This window comes from Mugil cephalus, chromosome 11 (assembly GCF_022458985.1).
Source record: "Mugil cephalus isolate CIBA_MC_2020 chromosome 11, CIBA_Mcephalus_1.1, whole genome shotgun sequence".
NCBI classification, from domain to species: domain Eukaryota; kingdom Metazoa; phylum Chordata; class Actinopteri; order Mugiliformes; family Mugilidae; genus Mugil; species Mugil cephalus.
The window spans coordinates 14,762,464-14,782,909 of NC_061780.1; the positions used below are offsets into that span (position 1 = coordinate 14,762,464).

General features: G+C 41.3%; 1 protein-coding gene across 2 annotated transcripts; it reads right to left on the reverse strand.

Annotated features, from left to right (window-relative positions):
• Positions 1 to 20,446, reverse strand: LOC125016470 (doublecortin domain-containing protein 2-like). Of its 2 annotated transcripts, none has more exons than XM_047598978.1 (9): positions 19,744 to 20,446; positions 18,859 to 18,913; positions 15,364 to 15,440; positions 14,674 to 14,808; positions 14,235 to 14,384; positions 13,319 to 13,373; positions 12,734 to 12,899; positions 1,596 to 1,666; positions 1 to 1,402 (listed from the first exon to the last, which is right to left on the reverse strand). In XM_047598978.1, the coding sequence occupies exons 1-9, from the start codon at positions 20,028 to 20,030 to the stop codon at positions 701 to 703; spliced, it is 1,698 nt and encodes a 565-aa protein (XP_047454934.1). In that variant the 5' UTR covers positions 20,031 to 20,446; the 3' UTR covers positions 1 to 700. The 2 variants fall into 2 exon arrangements, with proteins under 2 accessions (XP_047454934.1, XP_047454933.1); XM_047598977.1 differs by having other exon boundaries at positions 12,734 to 12,902; positions 19,744 to 20,445.

Below are 20,446 nucleotides of genomic sequence, written 5' to 3' on the forward strand. Positions count from 1 at the left end.
TGTTCTCAGATATATAAATAAACCAATATCCATTGGACACAGTGGCTACATTAACACAGACTAGGAATATTGAATAGCTTTAAAAATCTGACTTTCAAACTGTGTTCACTATTTGATTCAGCTTATCATTCGGACACATATAGTGTTACACAAACAGTAGCTTATTACACTCACTTAAAAAGTCCATTTGCATCAGTTGCTTTGGGAAGAACCCAAACGCACCATACATACAAAACCACCTTTTAAAAACTAGCTAGCACAATCGTACCTCAATTCTCAATTTAAACATTTAATTTCTAAGTTAAGTCTTAATTTCCCAGCGTCCCTCACGACAGTGCTAACGGGCAGTGTAAACCGGAACAATAACACAACCCAGAGGTGACGGTGTGTCTTAATGCAAAATCTGTACACACCACTATAGCTTGTATGTGTTCAGTCAAACATGATAGTTATGGATAACATTATTTTGATTAATTCATACCTGAAATCATTTAGCAGCCAGCCATTCAAAGCTCGTCTTACCCACTCAGCATTGTAAAACCGCTTTCCTTTCAATCCAGCTTCACAACCATCTACTAAAATAACTCTGACAGCAGTTTAGCCCCGCTTTGATTTCTGGGAAATCGTTGCCATCTTCATTATTTTTCTCACTACTTTCAGCATTGATCATTCAACAACTTTGACATTTTCTCTGTCTTTCCTAGTCTTTATTTTTTCTGCCTTGATTCTCTTTATCATCATCTTCCCCTTTCTCTCCATCTGCCGTTGCATCTTTGCCGTTGGCTAGATTTTTCACCTCCAGCTCCGCCTCAATTTCCAACCCATCATCCTCTCCGCTGACCTCTCCGTTCACCTCCCTCTCTTCTTCTCCCGACTCTTTGGTGTCTCCCTCATTCGATTCTCGCACGCCTTTCTCTTGGTTACTGTTGCTACTGCTACTTCTGTTGTTATCGCTCTCTTTTGTCTCGTTATCTGCCCGAGTCCTCTCTGGGTCATTGCCGTTTTCTGTCCCTTTCTGTTCCTCCCCTGTGTCTAGATCATTACAATGGTCCTCGCTCTTATCACCGTTCGTACTGCTGGATCCCTGCTCCTCACTCTTGACCTGCTCCTTGCTCTCCCCTGTGACCTCCTCCTTCACTTCTTCCTTCACCTCCTCCACCTTGTCCTCAGTCCCTGTTTCTGCCTCTCCATCTTTTTTTCCATCATTTTTGTCCTCGCTTTCCTTCTCCTCCTCCCCTTCTTCTCCTCCCTCTTTTGCACCGTTTGCCTCCGGGATTTCCGTTTTCTCGTCCGCACTGGCCGAAGCGTCTCCTTCGGTGGTGTTTTCAGCTACGGCCTCCTCTTTCTCTTCTGCCTTTTCGCTGTTCTCCTCTGTGGCTTTTGCAACATCGGTGTCAAGTTTCTGTAATGCAGCAAAACCACAGAAACAATTTATAGCTCTAAATATTTTAACAGGCGCACAGTTGGATTGTTTGCAACAACTCTCTGTCTCTGTGTGCAGGCAAGGATGACACGTCGAACTTCATGAGGAATCGACATTTCTTTCCAATGAAGTCATTGTTGGCCCCATTATGGATAGTACTGTGTGTTCATACCTCTTCAGATTGCTGGTCTTGGGGGACTTTGCCTTCAGTGTTTCCATCATCGGTCTTCGGTCCCGGCTCATCTGGAAACAGAAAAATATTCTAAGTGAGGCAAATATTACTGAAAGGTGGCTGTTTTCACTACATGCAGCACATTTCGCGTGTGATATCATCCATCCAGAAAACCATTGGTCCAATCTAATCTGTGATATTGTATCCTGAATGGGCCTGCAGGGGTCAGTGTAAGAGACAGTAAAGGTAAGTAATGAATGTCATGACAATCATTGTATTTCACAAAGGTGTAAGTATACTTGTCTGGGCCAGATCGGAGGAAAATGCAGAGGGAAAGGCAATAAATTCATATGCACCACAAATGAGGGTCAGTTATGAAGACTTATACTGCACAACACTGACACACACACTGATTGCAAATAGCATGCATTTGTTTTTCAAACACACAAATATAATGTCAGCTCACCCGTTTATGTGCCCACGACTCAGCTTAAATGGCCCAGTCATAGCAAATTAATTTCAGAAATCCATAAAGTGTGTCCCATAAACAAGGAAGTTGTTATTCATCCTACGGTGAGAGACTTGTTGAAAATTATATGGCTTTTATTCAGCAGCTGTGTTGTTGTCTGGGTTGAACAAACACGGCACAAGAGTGACACCTGGCGGCGAAGAGTGGGAAAGCCAGAGACTACTACATGCGAGTAAACAACTTCCTCCACAGACAACGTGCCAGAGAGAGCCCGTAAAATAGATAAATAAATAAATAAATTACAAGCTCATTTAGAGATCTGCATGTCAAAACGGATCACTGTCATCTTTATCTGCATCATTGTTCTATTAATAATTGCAACTGCAGTAATGATCCGAATCATAAACGCAGGTGTGACAATGTAGATGCTGTTAGTTAATGCTGCACATCCCCGTTCAAAACTACCTCTCAGTCCTATCAGATCTCTTTAAAGACTGTTCTTCCCATAGTACAATGTGCAGGACAAACTTAGTACAGCAACAGGGAGCAGCAGATTGGTGTACATGCCCCAAATGAATATCCAAAATATTTACAATGAAATATCTTCCAGTGTCCTCCGGAGGAAACACCTCTCATCATTCACTAGCTAAACAACTATATAGTCATCGGTCTGGTATTCAGTGATGACATCATTCCACAAGTCAGTGCCAACTACATGCTCATTTCTATCAAAGCAATCAGCTCAGCGAGGCAGGTTTGTCGGAGTGCAAAATGAATATGTGGCTTTTCAGCTTTTTTTTCTTTCTTTTTTTTATGTGAGCACATGCATCAAAGGCCTTGGAGTAATTAACCCTAAACATCATAAGAGGAATACAACTATACGCTCTGATAAACAACATAATTACACACTTGTTTTGAAATGCTGAATGAGACTGAAATTTACAATCAGAAATAAGCAGCGAAGAAGCAAATAAATAAATACATTAAAAAAACTAAACACAGTACAGTGTAATTAATGCCTTTAATATCAGTTTCCCTTTCTGCACGTACCAGTTAAAGAAGAAAAATGACTTGGGTAGAGATTAGAAGAGTTTATGGAGACATTTAATGCATTTCAAATGCAAAACTGATTGAAGTTTAGCCATGGTGCGAGATGAAACGTTATGGTAATAATAACGGACCTCTTTAAGAATATTTTATGGTAATCAGCCGCATTCATTAACAGAGAGGGCCGAACGTTTTAGCGTAAGCGGTGGATGAGCCGCTATGACTCTAAACATCTTAACGTGATTTGAGGATGAGGCGCAGGCTCATGAAAATGCTAAATCAAATTTAAGACAATATTTAGAACCCCCCCCCCCCCCCTTTTTTTTTTCTTCTTGTTCTTCATTAAATCCAGTAGATTTGGGTTCTGGCAGTGCAGATTGGTTGGACTGTATTGTGTGCGGGAGTGAGTGTAAACTGACTTTGTTTTTCTTTTATAATGAAGCAAACACACACTCACACACAGTCTCACATTCCTTCCAACACTACTGGCACAAACACAGATTGAGCACACCCGCTTTTCAGAGGTAAAGCTCCACCTCATCTATCAGTATGAGGTAAAACAAGGATGCAACTGTAAGTGGATATAATTACTCATATAAATGGCTCTTGCTGCCATTATCTGGCAAGGTAGCGTTATATATGACTGTTGCTCTGGAGAAATGTAATAAAACACAACTGAAGATGAAGTGATAGCCTGGATAGAGAATCTTCCACTGCTCCACACACACACACACACACACACACACACACACACACACACTGAATTCTGCTCAGATGAACCCAGAACCTGAACTACTTCATCAAGAACTTTAACATTAAACTTTTATCATTATTGTTATTATGCCAGACCCAGCACAGAGTAGACAAACAGGTGTATCTTTTTTATTTCTGCTACCGGATGTGAGGGATTGCTGCAATCTTATTGTGTTTACAGAAGTCGTAGCTGTGAGTTTAAGCCTGGCGGGGAGCTGAGCAATGAATGTGAACAAACAATTTTTTTTTATTATTATTTATTTATTTTTTTAGCTGGACATCGTTGTAATAACAGAGCCGCGGTCTGTTTAAAAGTGTGTTTCCACTCCCACAGGAAGCATTTTTGGGCCATACAGTACACTTAGGTTCTTGACTCCACGGGGCACATGCGCCGAAGCAGTGGAAGAGAACCTTTCTTTTTTCATCGCAAATGGAACCACAAATAGGTTTATTGAGCGTTTGTGAAGCCTCTATACTGCTGTTTTCAATGTGATGTGAGTCACTTCTTCTAGTTTCTCTGAAAGCTGAAAAATCAAGTCTTAGGATCAGAAGTGCTTCTGAGAAAAAGCTGTTGTTAGACACGACGAGAGAACCACGTTAGTGCGGGATTTCAACAAAGAAAGTGCAGCTGAACAGAACCAAACACTGGAAAATAATGAACACGGCTGTTATTGACCTCTTGAATTGCTCTCGTTTTGCCAATGTATTCCTTGAAAGAAAGACAAATATGCTGAAAAGAAATCAGACCTCTGTCACTACTCACTCACAAGCTGACAACTGCCTCACAGCACACTGCACAGATCCTGAATGCTTATGAGAACAGAAGATAAAAGAAGACAATGCGGAGGTTGCGATTCTAACTACATTCAAATGACTGCTTTACAACGTGGCGTGTACACAAACCAGAGCATTAAAAATAATGTCGACACGGCCTCCTCAAGCCAGCTCTACTTTCAGTGGATTAGCTCAGTGTTATTAAATCAACACTCGTATCTTGAAATACTACTTAATGCACTTAAATCACTCCACACACCACTCCGTGTATATCACCGTTCGGCAGAGCAAATTGCTTATTTACACCCAGTTGATTTAATCCACTCAGCACATGAGGCTGAGTTATAGTGTGGTGTAAAACAACACTGGTAGTAACTCTGAATGGTAATTACGAAATGTTGCTACTCAGCAAGTGTGCTCCAGGCACCGGCCGGGGTCCTGTTAAAACATTTAACGGCTTTGTTGGCCAGCTGAAATGAAGCGGGAGTTTCATTGAGGCCCGGTTGGTGTTGAGCTTATGTTGAAGTGACACAGAAGAAGAAACTAAAAATAAAAAAATCCTGCAGCTTGGTATAAAATATGAAAATCTGATTAGTGGGACTTCTTTCTGCTTTTCTCACCATGAGATCTTGAGGCTAGGATGCTTTTACACAACCGGATACTATGTTGGAAAATAAAATGATCAGCCATAACATTATGACCAGCTGGTCATGAATAAACATCTGGTCATTTGCCAAAGCACCTGAGATGGGCAATGGAAGAAGGTGCCCTGATCACTTTCATTTTCATCATACAGAAGGCTGGGGCCTATGCGAAACATACGGACACCCGGATGTAAGAAACATCCTTTCCTTTTGTGCATTTTTTTTTTTTTTTTAGCAAGGTTGTTCAGCATCCACGGGATGCAGGTTTTCTAGAAGAACATTACATCATCATCAATGTAATTTATTTAACAGGCCAGTGTTTTTAATGTAGCGTCTGATCAGCCTGCACATAAATAAAGTCAGGCTAAAACATTCCAATGTCACGTTAAATCAAGGCACGTTCAAAGGAACAAGGGATAGAAATACGGTACTAAATATAAACACAACAAATCTATGGTCATCTGTGCGTATAAACCTCCTGGAACTCTTGGTTTTGCTTTTGTTTCATTAAAATCTAGCTGTGAAAGGGTTGACGAGACCAATACCGCTTCTGCACCTTGGCAACCGCTAGTCTTCCTGGGGTCTGTAAAGGGCATAAAATATATTGTATGTAAAAACAGCATGAAATGCTGAGACAGCTAAGTTTTGGTCATTTTGAAATGTTTGTGTTATCTTTTTAATGCTTTTTAAGTGTATTTCTATGTGCAGTAATTTTGTGAAAATGTCCACATGGGCCAGAAAATAAACATACGAACCCTTGACCTTTAAAATACGAATACTATGGAAATCACTCGTCACCTTAATTATCAGTGACAGGGCCTCTCCAAATCAACTGTGCACACAAAGCGCAGTTCAGTTGCCATAAAAGGTCCCCATTTACCTGGAATAAGAACTTAATTTAATTGCAGATGCTATTGAAAGAGGATCCACTTGTTTCGGATATTAACTCATACTAAGTGTGTCACAGTGATATCTTGGCCTCTGCTCCTACAACGATGACCTTTAGGGTTCTTTTTAAAAAAAAAAAAAAAAAAAAAGTTCCACAGCTTTATAAGAGTGTAAATTAATGGAGCATTAATGCTCTAAACAAAAACAGGTTACATAGTTTTTTTCATTTGTATGTCCTCCTTTTTTCTAAGATGCCTCTGAATAAATAAATACACTGCACTATTTCCAAAAGGAACATTTTCACTAGTGTAGAAAATTCCCCACGTCTCCAGCAGCGTGCAGCTCCGGTTGGCTCTGACATTAAATCAAAGGAAGGCTTCTGCCTAACAATGTTGGAGTCAGACAGGCAGAGTAATATTTATAAAGGTCATGGCTTCAGTTAAATTTTTAAATAATTCACCGCGCTTGTTCTCGCTCTTTCATTCTTCGCACAGTTGCCTGGAATGCTACCATCCGGTGTCTTCATTAGAGAACGGTTTCACTGTGAGTGGCTTCGGTCTAATCATTTCGGAGCTGCTGAAATTGGATTCTTTTCTTCTTTGCTTTTTTTTTTCCACATAAAAACCCCAAAAATGACAGCATACGATTTCATATGAAAAAAAAAAAAATCGTAATAACCGGTAACGCTGAATATGGTTAGGTCTTTAATTATTAAAACAAAGAAGCACCTGATTGAGTGGGTCCTGCATGTAGTCTTCAGTGCAGTGCCCCCTTTGCTACAGGTTGTCGTCTCTCTCTCTTGCCTCATTACTTCCTGTCTCTTCTATCTAATTTAATAGAGGCATGGAATACCTTTGTCTTCAGTCGAGTTAGAGTGAATTCAAGTTCAATTAAGCTTTCTCTGAAATAGTTCATTTTCTCCTCTAAACTTTCTGCCCATTTTAAAATGCTTTGCAATGTTGCATTCATTTCATAGGAAATCATTCAGACTGAAACTGGCTAAAGGCAGCAGTAAGTAAACAGTGCTTGGCTATGTTCCGCATCACAAGCGACAGTGACGAGCATGCGGCGTCTTACTCTGGCAATGCAGCAACTTCAGATTTCCTCCTAAACCCGGATCTAACACACGATGTAAACTTCAAACATCCCCAAATGCCACGTTATTTACTCTTGCCATTTAGGCTGCATGTCAAAAGTGTTTGAGGGGTTTTTCGGGCTGATGTCGAGGCTCCTATCACAGCCACTCACATGTGCGAGCTCAACCTCCAAAAATAAATAAATAAACAAATAAATAAATAAATAAATAAAATACCTAAAATGCGCAAAGCAGACGTGATTAGAAGTGACAGACGTGAAGTAAATTTGTGCCATTGAACCTGTCACACATTACCCTAACCCTATATTTTGTATGTCACAGCCTGCACTGTTGTATGTCACAGCTGAAACACTTGTTAGCAGATTAATGTGGCAGATTAGTGCAGCAACCCGGCACTTTAATCCAGTAATCCTGCATCAAAGGGTCATGAAGAACCTGTTTTTTTTTGTTTTTTTTTGTATCTGTGTAGTGAAACAGGGGAGATTGAAGGACTGAGAGACAAGGATAGCCAGATTGTCTCAAATGGGACGTATGAGCTTGTGTACAAATGCACATACTGTAATACATACATACATTAACCACAGCACTCACAAAACATACTTTCTAAGAACTCTGGAGGTGAAAAAGTCTTCCATTAAGCGTTGCCATCTCTCACCCGTCGCTGCTGAGCCCCCATTTCTTGACACAGGCACACGACTTAAGACGCACGAGCCCCTTTGTGTGCACATCTCCTGCCACCCAACGCTGTTTTGAACCCTGTTTCACTCTGACAGGCATTATAGATACATATGCTAACAGGGCTAATTCCCCCGAGGCGGAATCACATTTTATGACACCAGAGGCGAAGGCTGATCTGGCTGGATGGGCTCATGCTAAATGCAAAGGCGCGCATAAACGCGCGCACACACACGCAGCCGTCTTTATTTCTCTGTCATTCAACTTGCATATAATGCGAGGAATGTTTTCATTTCGATTTATTTTTTATTTATTTTTTTTCTGAAGCCCCTTCAAGGAAAATCACGGGAGTGAAAATAATGTGCATCCTTTATTTTACTCAAATTGAACGGGCTCCTGCTGCATTCAAAGATACAGACGAGCAGGCGAAAAGGACGCGGCAGCGGGCTATTCAGAACTCGAGGTTTTGTGTGAAGTGGGCTGCCCTTGAGGTTTCAGTTCAAGCGGCATCAGAGTTACCTGGATTGTCTGGAACTCGGCATCTACGGACTTCACTTACGTATAATGAGAGGCACCATTTATATAGAGTCACACTGTGCTTTGCAGTTCTTGAACATGTCGCAGTCGGGTTGTTTTGTTGTTGTTTTGTAAAAGTTGTCATTTTAGCCAGATTGTTTGACTGAATCCACAGTTTCCTATGGCATGAAAACAAAGTGAGTTTGACAACGACACTGTTTACCTTTACAACCGCACATCATAATTTGTGTAATGATAATTCCACTAACTGCATGTAAGATAGATGAAGCTTTTATGATGTTACGCCATCTTGGAAAAGCCTGATTCTGCCTAAATCCTGGCTAATTCCATCAAGGGTGCAGTTGATTTCTAGGCAGCCAGATAACAACTAGCGAGTCCAACCACCTGTCAGTCAATATGGCAATGCCCCAAAATATGCATATCTTTAAATTTAGTTATAAATTCAGTGACTAAACTTACATAAAATCATTGCCTTTTACAAGTGTCATGAATTAAAAAGTTAGCTATAGGGGCCAAGGTCGTAAATGTGTGTATTTCTGCTGTAAAGTTGGACATTTTAACAGAGATGTTTAGGACTGATGATGTGGTTTTGGAGGGCGGCACAGCGGCTCGGTGGTTAGCGTGATCCCCGGCGAGAAGGTCCGGGTTCTAGTTCAGCTCGGGCCTTTCTGGGTGGAGTTTGCATGTTCTCCCTGTGTCCTTGTGGGTTTTCCCCGGGTACTCCGGTTTCCTCCCACACTCCGAAGACATGCTCGTTAGGCTGATTGGTGACTCTAAACTGACCCTAGGTGTGCATGTGAATGGTTGTTTGTCTCTGTGTCAGCCCTGCGATGGACTGGCGACCTGTCCTGGGTGTCTCCCGCCTCTCACTCGATGTCAGCTGGGATAGGCTGCAGCAACCGCTGCGCCCCTAGTGAGGATTAAGCGGTAAGGATTCGGTTTTGGTGGCAGCCTCAAGTAACCTTTCAAGGAACTGCATGTTGGTGTAATTATCATTATTATTTTTACCTACACAGGTTCCTGCCAGGATTTCTTTCTAAACATCTACCAGAAATAAAAGCAAAACTGTTCCACAAAGTACAAACTACCTAGCCTCAACCTCGTCATTTAACACAACAGAATTAATACAACTTGTCACGACCCACCCCTGGCTTTAATTAGCAACCACCCCCGCCCCTCCCACCCCCGGTTGGCACATGTGGGAAGCGTGCACAAGGCATGTAGTAGTTGTAATAATTAGCAGGCCCCCTTCTCTAGCTCAATCCTTGCCTTCCCTCTCTCTCTCCTCTTGTGCATCTTGTGCATACCTTTCTGTCAGTCCTTCCATCTTGAAGTACAAGCCTCTTTTGTTGATTTTCAGAGCAGCAATTTGGCCCCAGCAAGGGGCACAGGCAAGTAAAAATCTGCTTTGATGACTCTAAATGGAGAGATTATCCAAATGAAAGGCAATTATCCAAAACCCACCCATCCCTCTAGCCTTCAATATCTCTCTGTGGCTTTTTTTTTTTCCTTTTCCATCCATCTATTTGATTCCACCTGTGTTCCCTCTCCTTCCCCTCTCCTTCCTCGTGATGTTCGTTGCCCTTCATCATCTCAACCTTTTATTCCCTCTTCTTTAACCTTCGCTTTTATCTTTCCTTCTCTTTACATCCCGTCCCCTATTACCTGCCCAAACACATCCCTTTCTCGTCCTCTTTTATTCCCCTCCCTTCCCTCGCTCCCGCTGCGTTTACTTCTTCCCTCCTCTTTTCTCGAGGGAGCCATTACCAGAATTGGTCACTAAGGCCCTTTAAGAAAGAGAACAGTGATAAACATCCTCTTCCTATTTTGAGGTTAGCAACAACTGTTAATTGCCGCCATGCAAGCTGAGCACGTGTGTGTGTGTGCGGCTGGGAAGCAAAAGCTGACTAAAAAGAGCTTCCAAAACATAGAACTATGTCGGATGAAGCGTAACACGGACATTGTGTTTTGTTGGTTAATTCCTTTAAGCCAAATGTCTTTGTTATAGAGAGTTCAAATTCATTCCATGACCTTTGCTGCATGAGTTGTCGCACCTCCTCTCCCTTGTCTTTGCTGTCACTCACCACTGTGTTCCCTCTAATGAAGCAGAAAAACAGACTTTACAATACACCAGACAGAAAGTGCTGGAGTTATCCTCAGTCTGGTTCCCAGCGGCTGATAGGCAGTGAATAATGGAGACCAGTGTACCGACACACACACACACGCACATGCGCACACACACGCACGCGCACACACACTGAGACACACACAAACTAACCTCGCTGTCACAACAGAGTCAGAGCAGAACAGAGGCAGAGACTCAAGTTACAGGGTCACTTTTGTCCTTTTCCTTCTCTCCATCACCTGCTTGCTTGCTCGCCTCAGAGCCCTTCAGTCTGCGCGCCTCTCCCACTCCGCCACCTCCATCCCTCTCTCACGGATACATTAACGACATGACTCCTTAATATTAATCTTTCGATGTTGTTCCAATGTTCCAGCAGATAAGAAGTGTGGGTTTCACACAGTCCTCTTTCCACAGCCTCTGCCAGTCAGACAACTTTTTGGCCGTGTTCCTCCTGGCACCAGGACAGGGTGTGCTTACCTCATAGCCAACCAGGTGAAGGATTTCCCATAGGAAAAATAACCCCCAAAACATGAATGCGATATGTACGCAGTGTTCCCATGAGAAGCTAAATATCATTACAACTTAGCCGATCTGCAGGTGCTAATGGGTACAGGGCTAATTTGTTTTTCGGTGAGCCAGTGGGTAGCTGTAACAGCTTCTGTTTGCTTTTTAGTCAAATGGACAAATAACATTTTAGCATCTATTTGCTGGGGGAAAGGCAATGAACAAAATGAGCAAAAATAGCAAAGATGCATTTGGGAAAGCTCAGCCTACAGTCGATTCAGCACCATGGACAGAGATAGACTAACTGCTATACAGAGAGTGCATTATGTCTCTGTATGGCTCGCTACAAAACTAAACAAATAAGCAGCATTCGGATGAGATTTTACAGGTCAAACAGCGAAGAGAGTCACAAGAGAGTGATATGCTCTCAAAGCCATTCAAACAACCTTGTCTTATGCCCGGTCTTATTTTCTGAGCTGTCTTTCTCTTAATTTAATTTTTTGTCAATGTCACCCGAGGGGACCAATAATGCAACATGGTTTTCTGTGCCGGTAATACGACATGCCACACAATCTGATACAAAGGATTTTGAGGGTGACATTACAAGACACAACGTTATAGACACACACAGACACACTTTCCTCAGTCCTCTCTTTTGATGCAAAATGCCAGCTCCCCTGAACCACGGACACGAATTCACCACGCTGCTTTGGGCTTCTGCTGCCAAACCCTCCTGCCGGAGCACCGAACAGGCACCATCTATCGTCTGTCAGGAGCCACAAGATGACGTAATGTGGTTCACACAGCAGAGAGGGAGCTTTACAAGTGTAGGTCGCCAGTCGTCCGCAGAGGACATACATCTCTTTTATTGTGAACATTTAAAAACATTATAAAAAATGTTTCCAATTTCTTAACACAATAACACAAAAGAGCTGTTTGTGCCCAGAGCCACAAAAGCTCTTACAGTTGAGAAGAATGCCAGCGAGTCGGCAAGTGAAGATAATAACAAACTAATCACAAGCCAAGGAGGTGACGTAATGTGTTTCCTGTAATAATGGCCAATGTCATCATGCTAGACCTACTTTCAATATTTCATGCGACGTGTTTTGCAGAGCAACAGTGCCACTATGTGGGGATCTAAGAAAGCAGCAGTTTATGTAAGGTTTCAAAGACAAAGCATGACATCATACTGTGTGTATATATCATATAAGACAGTATATAAACAATGTAAACACTCAATAAGACCTGTATGTTAAACACTGTAATGTCATTTAAGGAGTTTAAGGTAATTTGTGAATTACTATATGGTGTTTCGAAAACCACCTAGTTTTGAAAATGTGGAATCACACTGAAATGATTGTTATAACTATTGCTAATTATAACTGTATCGTTCATGATTACCTTGAATGCCTCATAATTGGTTGTATTAGAGGCTTTCGGATTGATTGCATGAAGCGACATATCACTTCTATGGTTTTCTTCATTGTAATCTTCAACTAGGCTCTCAGATAACCTGAAACAGTGCACCCTTCTCCAGAGTGAATATGGTACTGCACCCAAATCTATACTGTGAGCATTAGATTTCATTTCAAGTCAAAATAGTCTATTCGTTTTTTCGTGTTTTACCGTTCAAGCTTTGTCCACTCCTCCTCTTCCTGAGTGAAAGGAGTCTGGCCTGAGAGATCTCTCTGACAATGGACGACAGGTGCTCTTTGCTGTTGCCGTTAATGCTCTGAGGAGAGGCCTTGGACTCCCCGTCTCCGCTATCGCTGCACCGAACGATGGACTTGCTCTGCTGGAAGTGTAGAAATATAAAACAGAATGTGCAAAATATTAAGGACATCTTCCTGTTAAGGCTATTTTTCTTTTCCATCTCTGCTGCTTCCGTTTACCTGAAGCTCGTTGAATGGCATTTTGATGAATTCTCATAGCTTTACATAAAAGAGTAAAGATTGTAAGACAGCCAAAGCATAACATATGTATAAGAAATTTAATTCAGCTTTAAAATCTAAGACTGACTGCTGTGTTTTTTTCCCTAAGTATCCTCAAAAAATTCAAAGCAACAGAGGTATGCAGGAAACCAAATATCCTTGTTAAAAACTGTTGGGTTAATTATTCTTTTGCAAGTTGAAGTTATCACCCACAACTGTGGCATTGCAAAACATTGACTAAAATATTACCAAAAAAAGAAAAGGTACATGCAATTCTTACGTTTCCACTTTGCTTTGAGAATCTGTAGATAGGTGGAAGTGAGTAAGCTTTCATTCTGTAAACAAAACATACAATAAAAAATGAAAATTACTTATTAACACATGAGTCATAAACATAGACGCATATCTGTAATAACAAAACACCGTACTGTTTAATAGCCAGTATATCAGGTTGACTTGCAATTCTGTTCAAATAAAATGTAATATTTAAATCACCTGTGATTGAGATTTTTTTTAATTCTTGTGTGAATGTATCTACATGCAAACTAATATAGCAAATTCCTAATTTCCCAATCCTTTTTTTTTTTTTTTTTTTTTTTTATCTCCACAGAGTGTAAAAATCATTTAAACATATACCAGAACACTTTCGTTCACAGATGGCCCATTTTTGAAAATAATATTCAGAGCCAAGGGGATGTGTATGTATCTTTCTGGAGATTTGAAAAAAAAAAAAAGAAGATAATAGCCCTAAAGGAGTAATTAGTTGCCACACTGGAACACAGACAAACACAAACTGAATGGTTTCCAAGAACAGTCCCTGGTAGCCATAGCATTCAATTTTCCGCCACTTCTCATGAAGGACTCATTCTGGAGAATGGCACAAATGCTGATGCTGTCCATGTCTAAATAAATTAAACAGCTCTAAGGGTATGTGTACTGTATGTGAAGACATGTAGGTACAAACTACACCTCTGCAAGGTTCATGTAGGAGAAGAACAAGATAAGAGAACCGGAAAACTTCCAGTGCTATAAAGAGCAGCAAGTAATTACTTTATTTCAAAGAAAAAAAAAAACAATAAATCAGTCCTTTCTGATTATCGTTTGAAAGATTTATAAAATAAGACCTCTGGCTGTGGAATTGAACTCATTATATCATGAAGGAAAATTGCGGATTTTGTAAAGTGCACAGGACCTACCCTTTGAGCCTCCTCGTTCCCTTGGTTTTGGTGAAGAGTATATCGCTGTAGGGAAGCTTCTTAAACTTTTCTCTTCCCACTGCCACGTAAAGCTGACCGATCTCTAGCTGGTTTCCGTCAGTCACCTGCTGGCCTTCACAGGTGTAGAGACTAGAACGCACAAGTCAGAAGCCTTTTGGTTTCAACCGTGCATTTGCTCCTCCTTTTTTTTTTTTTTTTTGCCGTATGTAAGCAAGACACACAAAACATCTAGCGGTTCAGTTGGGAAAAGAAATCTTTTTCATGCATGAAAATGTATGCCTTTATTTGAAAATCTATTCTTCTGTACTAATGAAAGAACAGATGGTGTAAGTGTGAAGTTTGTCTCATCGGAAATGACATCATAAAGTCTGGAAACAAATACAGTCTGCGTGTGCAGTGTTTTTTTAAAGAATAGTACCTCCGCACACCACCCAAGACTCTCAAGCCCATTTTCTCTGTGATCATTTCTAGTATTCTGTCAAACTGGCCCAGTATCCTCTGGTGGATGAGCAGCCTCATTGCAGGGTCCAAGACGTCACCATTGGCTACGACACTGAGAAAAGAAAATAACCATGGTTGAAGTAAACACTCAGAGAGAACACTGCTTTGTCTTAGAAAACCTTGGCATTATGCCCCCCTACGGTAAAATGCCAAGGTAAATACGATACTCGGAGGAAAGGATTAAACAAAAAACCACACTGCTGTGGAGATTTTGTCTCCCTCTTCTGGCCAAAACACAGACTATGATGTACACTGATCAGTCATAACATTAAAACCATCTTCCTAACATTGTGTAGGTCTGCCTTGTGTATCTGAAACCATAACTATTCAATCAGAGTTTTGTTCCTATCTGGAGAATCAGAACCTGAATCCTAGAATCAGTTTTATTAATCCTGACCACCAGTCACAGTGAATTCATAGAACTTAGTTACATTTTTGATTAAGAAGCGCTTTAATAAACTCTACAGGCTGCAGGCTACTTCATCTCAGTGTTTTAAATTTATTTTCTTTTGTGTTAAGACGTGATCCCAAGAATAGAATCAGTGCTGTAGGTCAGGATTGTGGCAAAACAGTGAAATGTATTAGCATCTCATGGACAAATTCTTACAATATTGTGCAAGGCTCCTTGATGGGCTTCAGAAATCGAGCCGACACGATGATTCTGTTCTGTGGAAGAGGTTTGGCCTGAAAAAGAGCGACAAGATAAGGATGAAATGTCAACTAATCGTTCCTCAAAGACATTTGGAAATTACCTGGCACACAAATGCTGTACATCCCTGTTGCGATAACAGGGAACCCACTCTGAAAGCTTGTTAGGAGATCTCCGTGTCAACTTGGGATTTGAGGACAGCGGGAGACTCAGAACAACAGACCTGAACAAACTTTAGGGACCTTTGCTTCAGGGACAAATGCCAGGTCTTTCAGTCAATATTAATAAATCAGTTGGTGAAGACATTTACGCTAACTATAGATATTAAATTTAGCGCAAATAAAAAACCAACAGCAAAAAAAAAAAAAAAAAAAAACATTCTGCATGTTTAATAATGTACAACTTGAAGAGCCAGAGAGCACCAGAGGCCGCAATTTGAAGTAGTACGATGAGCTAAATTAGTTTTGAGTCAGTTTTATCAGTTTTTGTCACGCTTACCATGACCCAGAGCATAAAAAAAAATGGATAACATCAAATGATTTTACCCCTTAAGGAACAAAAGAGCTTTGAGCAGGCTAAAAGAATGTGTCTCTGATCTCTGTGACAGCACAAGAATAAGGCCATTGTGATCCTTTGTGGTTGTAAAGAGCGAGCTCTGCAGGTCACGTCCCATAACACCTGTAACCCACTGTGACTCTAAGGCCAGGATTCGACTCCTATGAGAACATGAGATACGGGAGGAGGAATATTTAAAGTCTTCTGGGGTCTGAGAGTACAACCTGGCAACTGAAGGGCCAGAGGACAAAAAAGTGCACCAGCAACAAAGAACAAGATCATGTACGCATCTTGTTTTTATCTGTGGTTTTAAGAGTGTTTCTTTTATGTGCAACTAAGCTACTGTGACCAAGTCATTTCCCTTGTGGATCATTAAAGTCTATGTAAGTCTAAAACTCTAAATATCATTAAATGCATGTATACTATAAATGCTGACCTATGCTGTTGCTTGCTATAACTAGAGACCTTTAAATTGCACGACAAAACCACAGAGACAGGCATAACCCACCTAGCTAGTAACCTATCGAAGCAAACAAGCAAGGCAATGTATAGATCTGTCTCTGGGGAGCTATTAGCCGCACAAAATTAGTTTTTCTATTGGGACTTTTTGTTAATCTTTCACTGTACAGTGTGCAGAAAGTTCCATCGGCTTTGTTTTCGGATCATTGTGCACATTTCACCTGGCAACAACCAAGCCAAGGAAAACACCTTCCTCTTTCGATGCAGTTCATACCCACTCACTTCCATCTGGTGCCCACATCACGGGGACGGCCGAGTTGATAAGTCAGCTCTCATTAATGACTTAGTGTAAAACAGTGGTGGAAATCACAACGGCCAATCTTCACCCCATTTACCACTCAATTAAATTAGTATTTTGACATTACATTTTCGCAAACCAGCTGTTCTCAGTACTGCCCAAAGTGGATTGTGACGTGCACGAAGACAGAGCAACAAAATAGCCCTCATCAATCAGCATGGGAAATTAGAGCAATCTCTTCTAACGAGCTCTATCGTCAAAGATTAGATTTGGATTCGATTTTTTCAACCTTAAAACTTCATTACCCCTGTCCTGTAACGCCTCAAAATCAGTGAGAACAAAATAAATAAATAATAAGCGTGGCAAGCACGCAGCCAGCTAAGAGTTCTCATCATTAATTGAGCCAATCAGGCAGGTTAAGTGTGTGAGCCAGGGTGAAGCAGAGTCCTTGTAAACTAAATTGGCTCTTTTTTGTAACGCTTGCCAGGCAATAACAGCGGCAACAACAAGCCCTTACATCTGTCTGTGATGAATAAGGCCCTTGCTAGTGGGCTGATAAGACAAAATCAAGAACACATTCATTTTGAACACGCTACAGTGGAGAGAGGCAAAGAGCACTTAGTCAATGTCTGTAAAGCTCTGGTTATGGGCCAAAATTAAAACACACAAAAGATTGTCTGCATGCTGTTCAAAGAAGGATGAATTACTATTATTATTTTTTTTTTGATGGATCGTTTCCAGAACACCAAGGATGGAGTTAGGTGTACTTGACCAAATGTTATCATGAAGAAACAGCAGGCCGTCGTCATCATGTGGAAAGAGGACCTGCTGTTGACTTTCAAAATAGATGAGCCTGACTTTAAGCTGTTCTTGCTTTGGCTGTGACTTCATGGCTGGTGATTAAAGATGCATTGAAAGGAGGGATGATTATGATCCATAAATCAATAATGCATGGCCACTGAGACAACAACTAAGTGTTTCTTCACCGGGAACAATACAGGAGTAATGCTAAACATAACACCTTGCTTAAAGGCGATCTTTATAAAATCTACACCGTGGGCGTTCGCAAATCCTCATGTATCTTGCATTTCGTGGCAGTTTCAGATGTTGAAAACTTGGATGGAGAAAAGGTTTTGTAGTGGAAACCCTGCTCCTAAAACATATCAGGTGAAAGGGTTTGTTGATGTGTCAGTTGAAAATAATGCATGAAAAGAAGCAATTTAAAGAATTGGTCTAGGATTAATTAATGGACCATATTGTCCCCATATCAACTGACTGTTCATTACATTCATTTTATTATTTTTTAAATTCTCAGCAAGGATCAGTGCGTGACATATTTATGTACTTTTTTTTTATAGAGGCAACAACGAGGCAGACTTTATTGTTTGTGTCATGCTCATACCCCACTGTTAATCAGGTGGGGCTTGTGGAACTTCCCACTGTAAAACCGAAGGGGTAGTAAAACCTGAGGACCTTCTCTGGTAAAGGCATGAGAGGACACACCACCTCCTCCCCAAGACTGTCTGGATTATTGACAATGTGAATTATGCAAACCGCTACCATCTCCTCTGATGCTTTTAATATCAAGTTGGTGATCAAATTACCCGGGAATCCCAGATACAGCCGTTACACTCAACCGTCACGGAAGCTTGTTTGCTGTGCTGCACCACGAAACCACGAGTGATGCTCTACAATTACCACTACAGCGAAGTAAGACAAGGAAGTTGGACTTGTGTGAGGTTCCTAGAAGATTTGAAGACAGTTAGACGAGTTGTTCTCAAGTTCTGAAGAACTGAAGATGCCATAAATGAAATATTTTTAAGGAACCTCAAACAAGTCCAGTTGCCATGTCTTGTCCTGTCTGTAGTGTCACTCATAGGGAAGCAGTTGTGGTTCTGTGGTGCAGCGCAGCAAGCAGTGGGTGAATCCATCCAGTGTAGACAAGCTGCCATGACGGTGGAGGGTAACGGCTGTCAGAAAACAAGCCTAGCTGGCCTGTTTTAAATATACTGCACAAAGACCTGTATGAACAAGACTTTTAACAGGTATACTGTATAATCGATAGTGCTATTTGACATTTTACCACATTTAACAGAAACTTGCCTTTCCTTAAGTATTTGCAGACAAAACTATTGCCTTACCTGTATTGGAAGTGTCTGCATCATTTTCTTCTTTCTTGAGCCAATCTGTTGATAACTACAAAGTACAAAGTGAAGTAAATTAGTATATATATATATAATACTGTCTCTTGCAAATTATTTCAGTATTCTTAAGTTTGGGGTGGGAATATACACCTCAAAACTTGCAGCTTTGAAGCAGGTACCAGTATTAATATTATTATTATCTTTGTTGTTATTTCTGCTGAAATTATTTGCCAGAACTGTCTCTCCTTTACATAAAATGCAATGAGTATTGCAAGAAAAGGGGGTAGCAGGTAAATGTGTGATGCTCAGTGAGAAGACAGCGATGAGTTTCCGTTCAGCGGCAGAGGGCACTCACACGTTCACTGTAGACACATATGGAACACGGAGCACAAACTTGATTGACTTCAGAATACGCCCACCACTATATTCTATGAATAACCGGCTGCACAAATCTCATTATTTGCAGTAGTATAAGCCCTCTTATTTTTAGGGCCGACTGCTCACAGCACTGATCTCGCTTTCCTCGTGTGTTGTGACTCAGGTGCATAAGCTATTGAGTCACATAAACTTTAAAATCGTGACTCAGTGAACCGGCACGACGCTGAGTGCTCAGTTTTATGTACTGTATGCAACAAATGTCAGATGGGGCACACTGGCTGTAAAACAAACCAGGAAGCGGCCAATAAATCAACGCAGATTTGAACAGTTAACAGTATCTATCAGCAGCTGCTGGCAACTTACAGGTAGATGGGTCATTCACGGTTGCATGCAAGTAATACACCTATAATTACGCATATTCTCTAAGATAGTCAATTATGAGGAAAACAAACAAAAACACTTGAATGTAGGCTAGAAAAATAAAAAACTTTAGATAAGTCTTACTCCAGCCTTTTGAACTTTTCCTTCCCAGCAGCGACATACTGCTCCCCGCTCTGCAGGCTCTCCAAGCTGTCCACCTTGTGACCTCCTCTCGGCGTGTAGATGTTCCTCACCGCTCCAAAGGGGGCTTGTATCCCTCCGGTCACCTCTCTTAGCAAAGTCTCAAAATTGCACACCCTCTTTTGGTTTATCACTATCCGGCGCGCCTCGTAGTATGGATCGCCATTGCGGTACATGAAAATGTTCTTCACCACTGGCTGCGAAAGAAAGTTGGGCTTCTCCGAGCTCATTTTGGTGCGTAAAAGCAGCTTGCCTGACGCACGGCTGGTAGGTGTTTCTTATAATAAACTCAAAACTGGTTGAACCCAACTGCGAGTCAAGCGAGCACAAACCATTATAACTTTTGTTAGTGTTGCCCCATCGTGGCCAAACGCCGGAGATGTGGAGCGACGCGGATATTCGTACAGCAGTTTGGATAGATACGCATCCAGGTCAAACGGCCACTCACAGGTAAGCAAGAGGTTACTGATTAAAAATATTAGCACACGCACGGACCCGCTGATGTGTTCCTCCGTTATAAAGGTAACCTATCTGCAGGTTCTGCAGAATCTATTTGCGCGAAAAAGAAAAGAGCGCAGAGCAATCGTCACAGCGTGTGCGCAGCTACGCAGCAGGTGATGGTAAAAGCCAACTGGCTCTGTGTGTA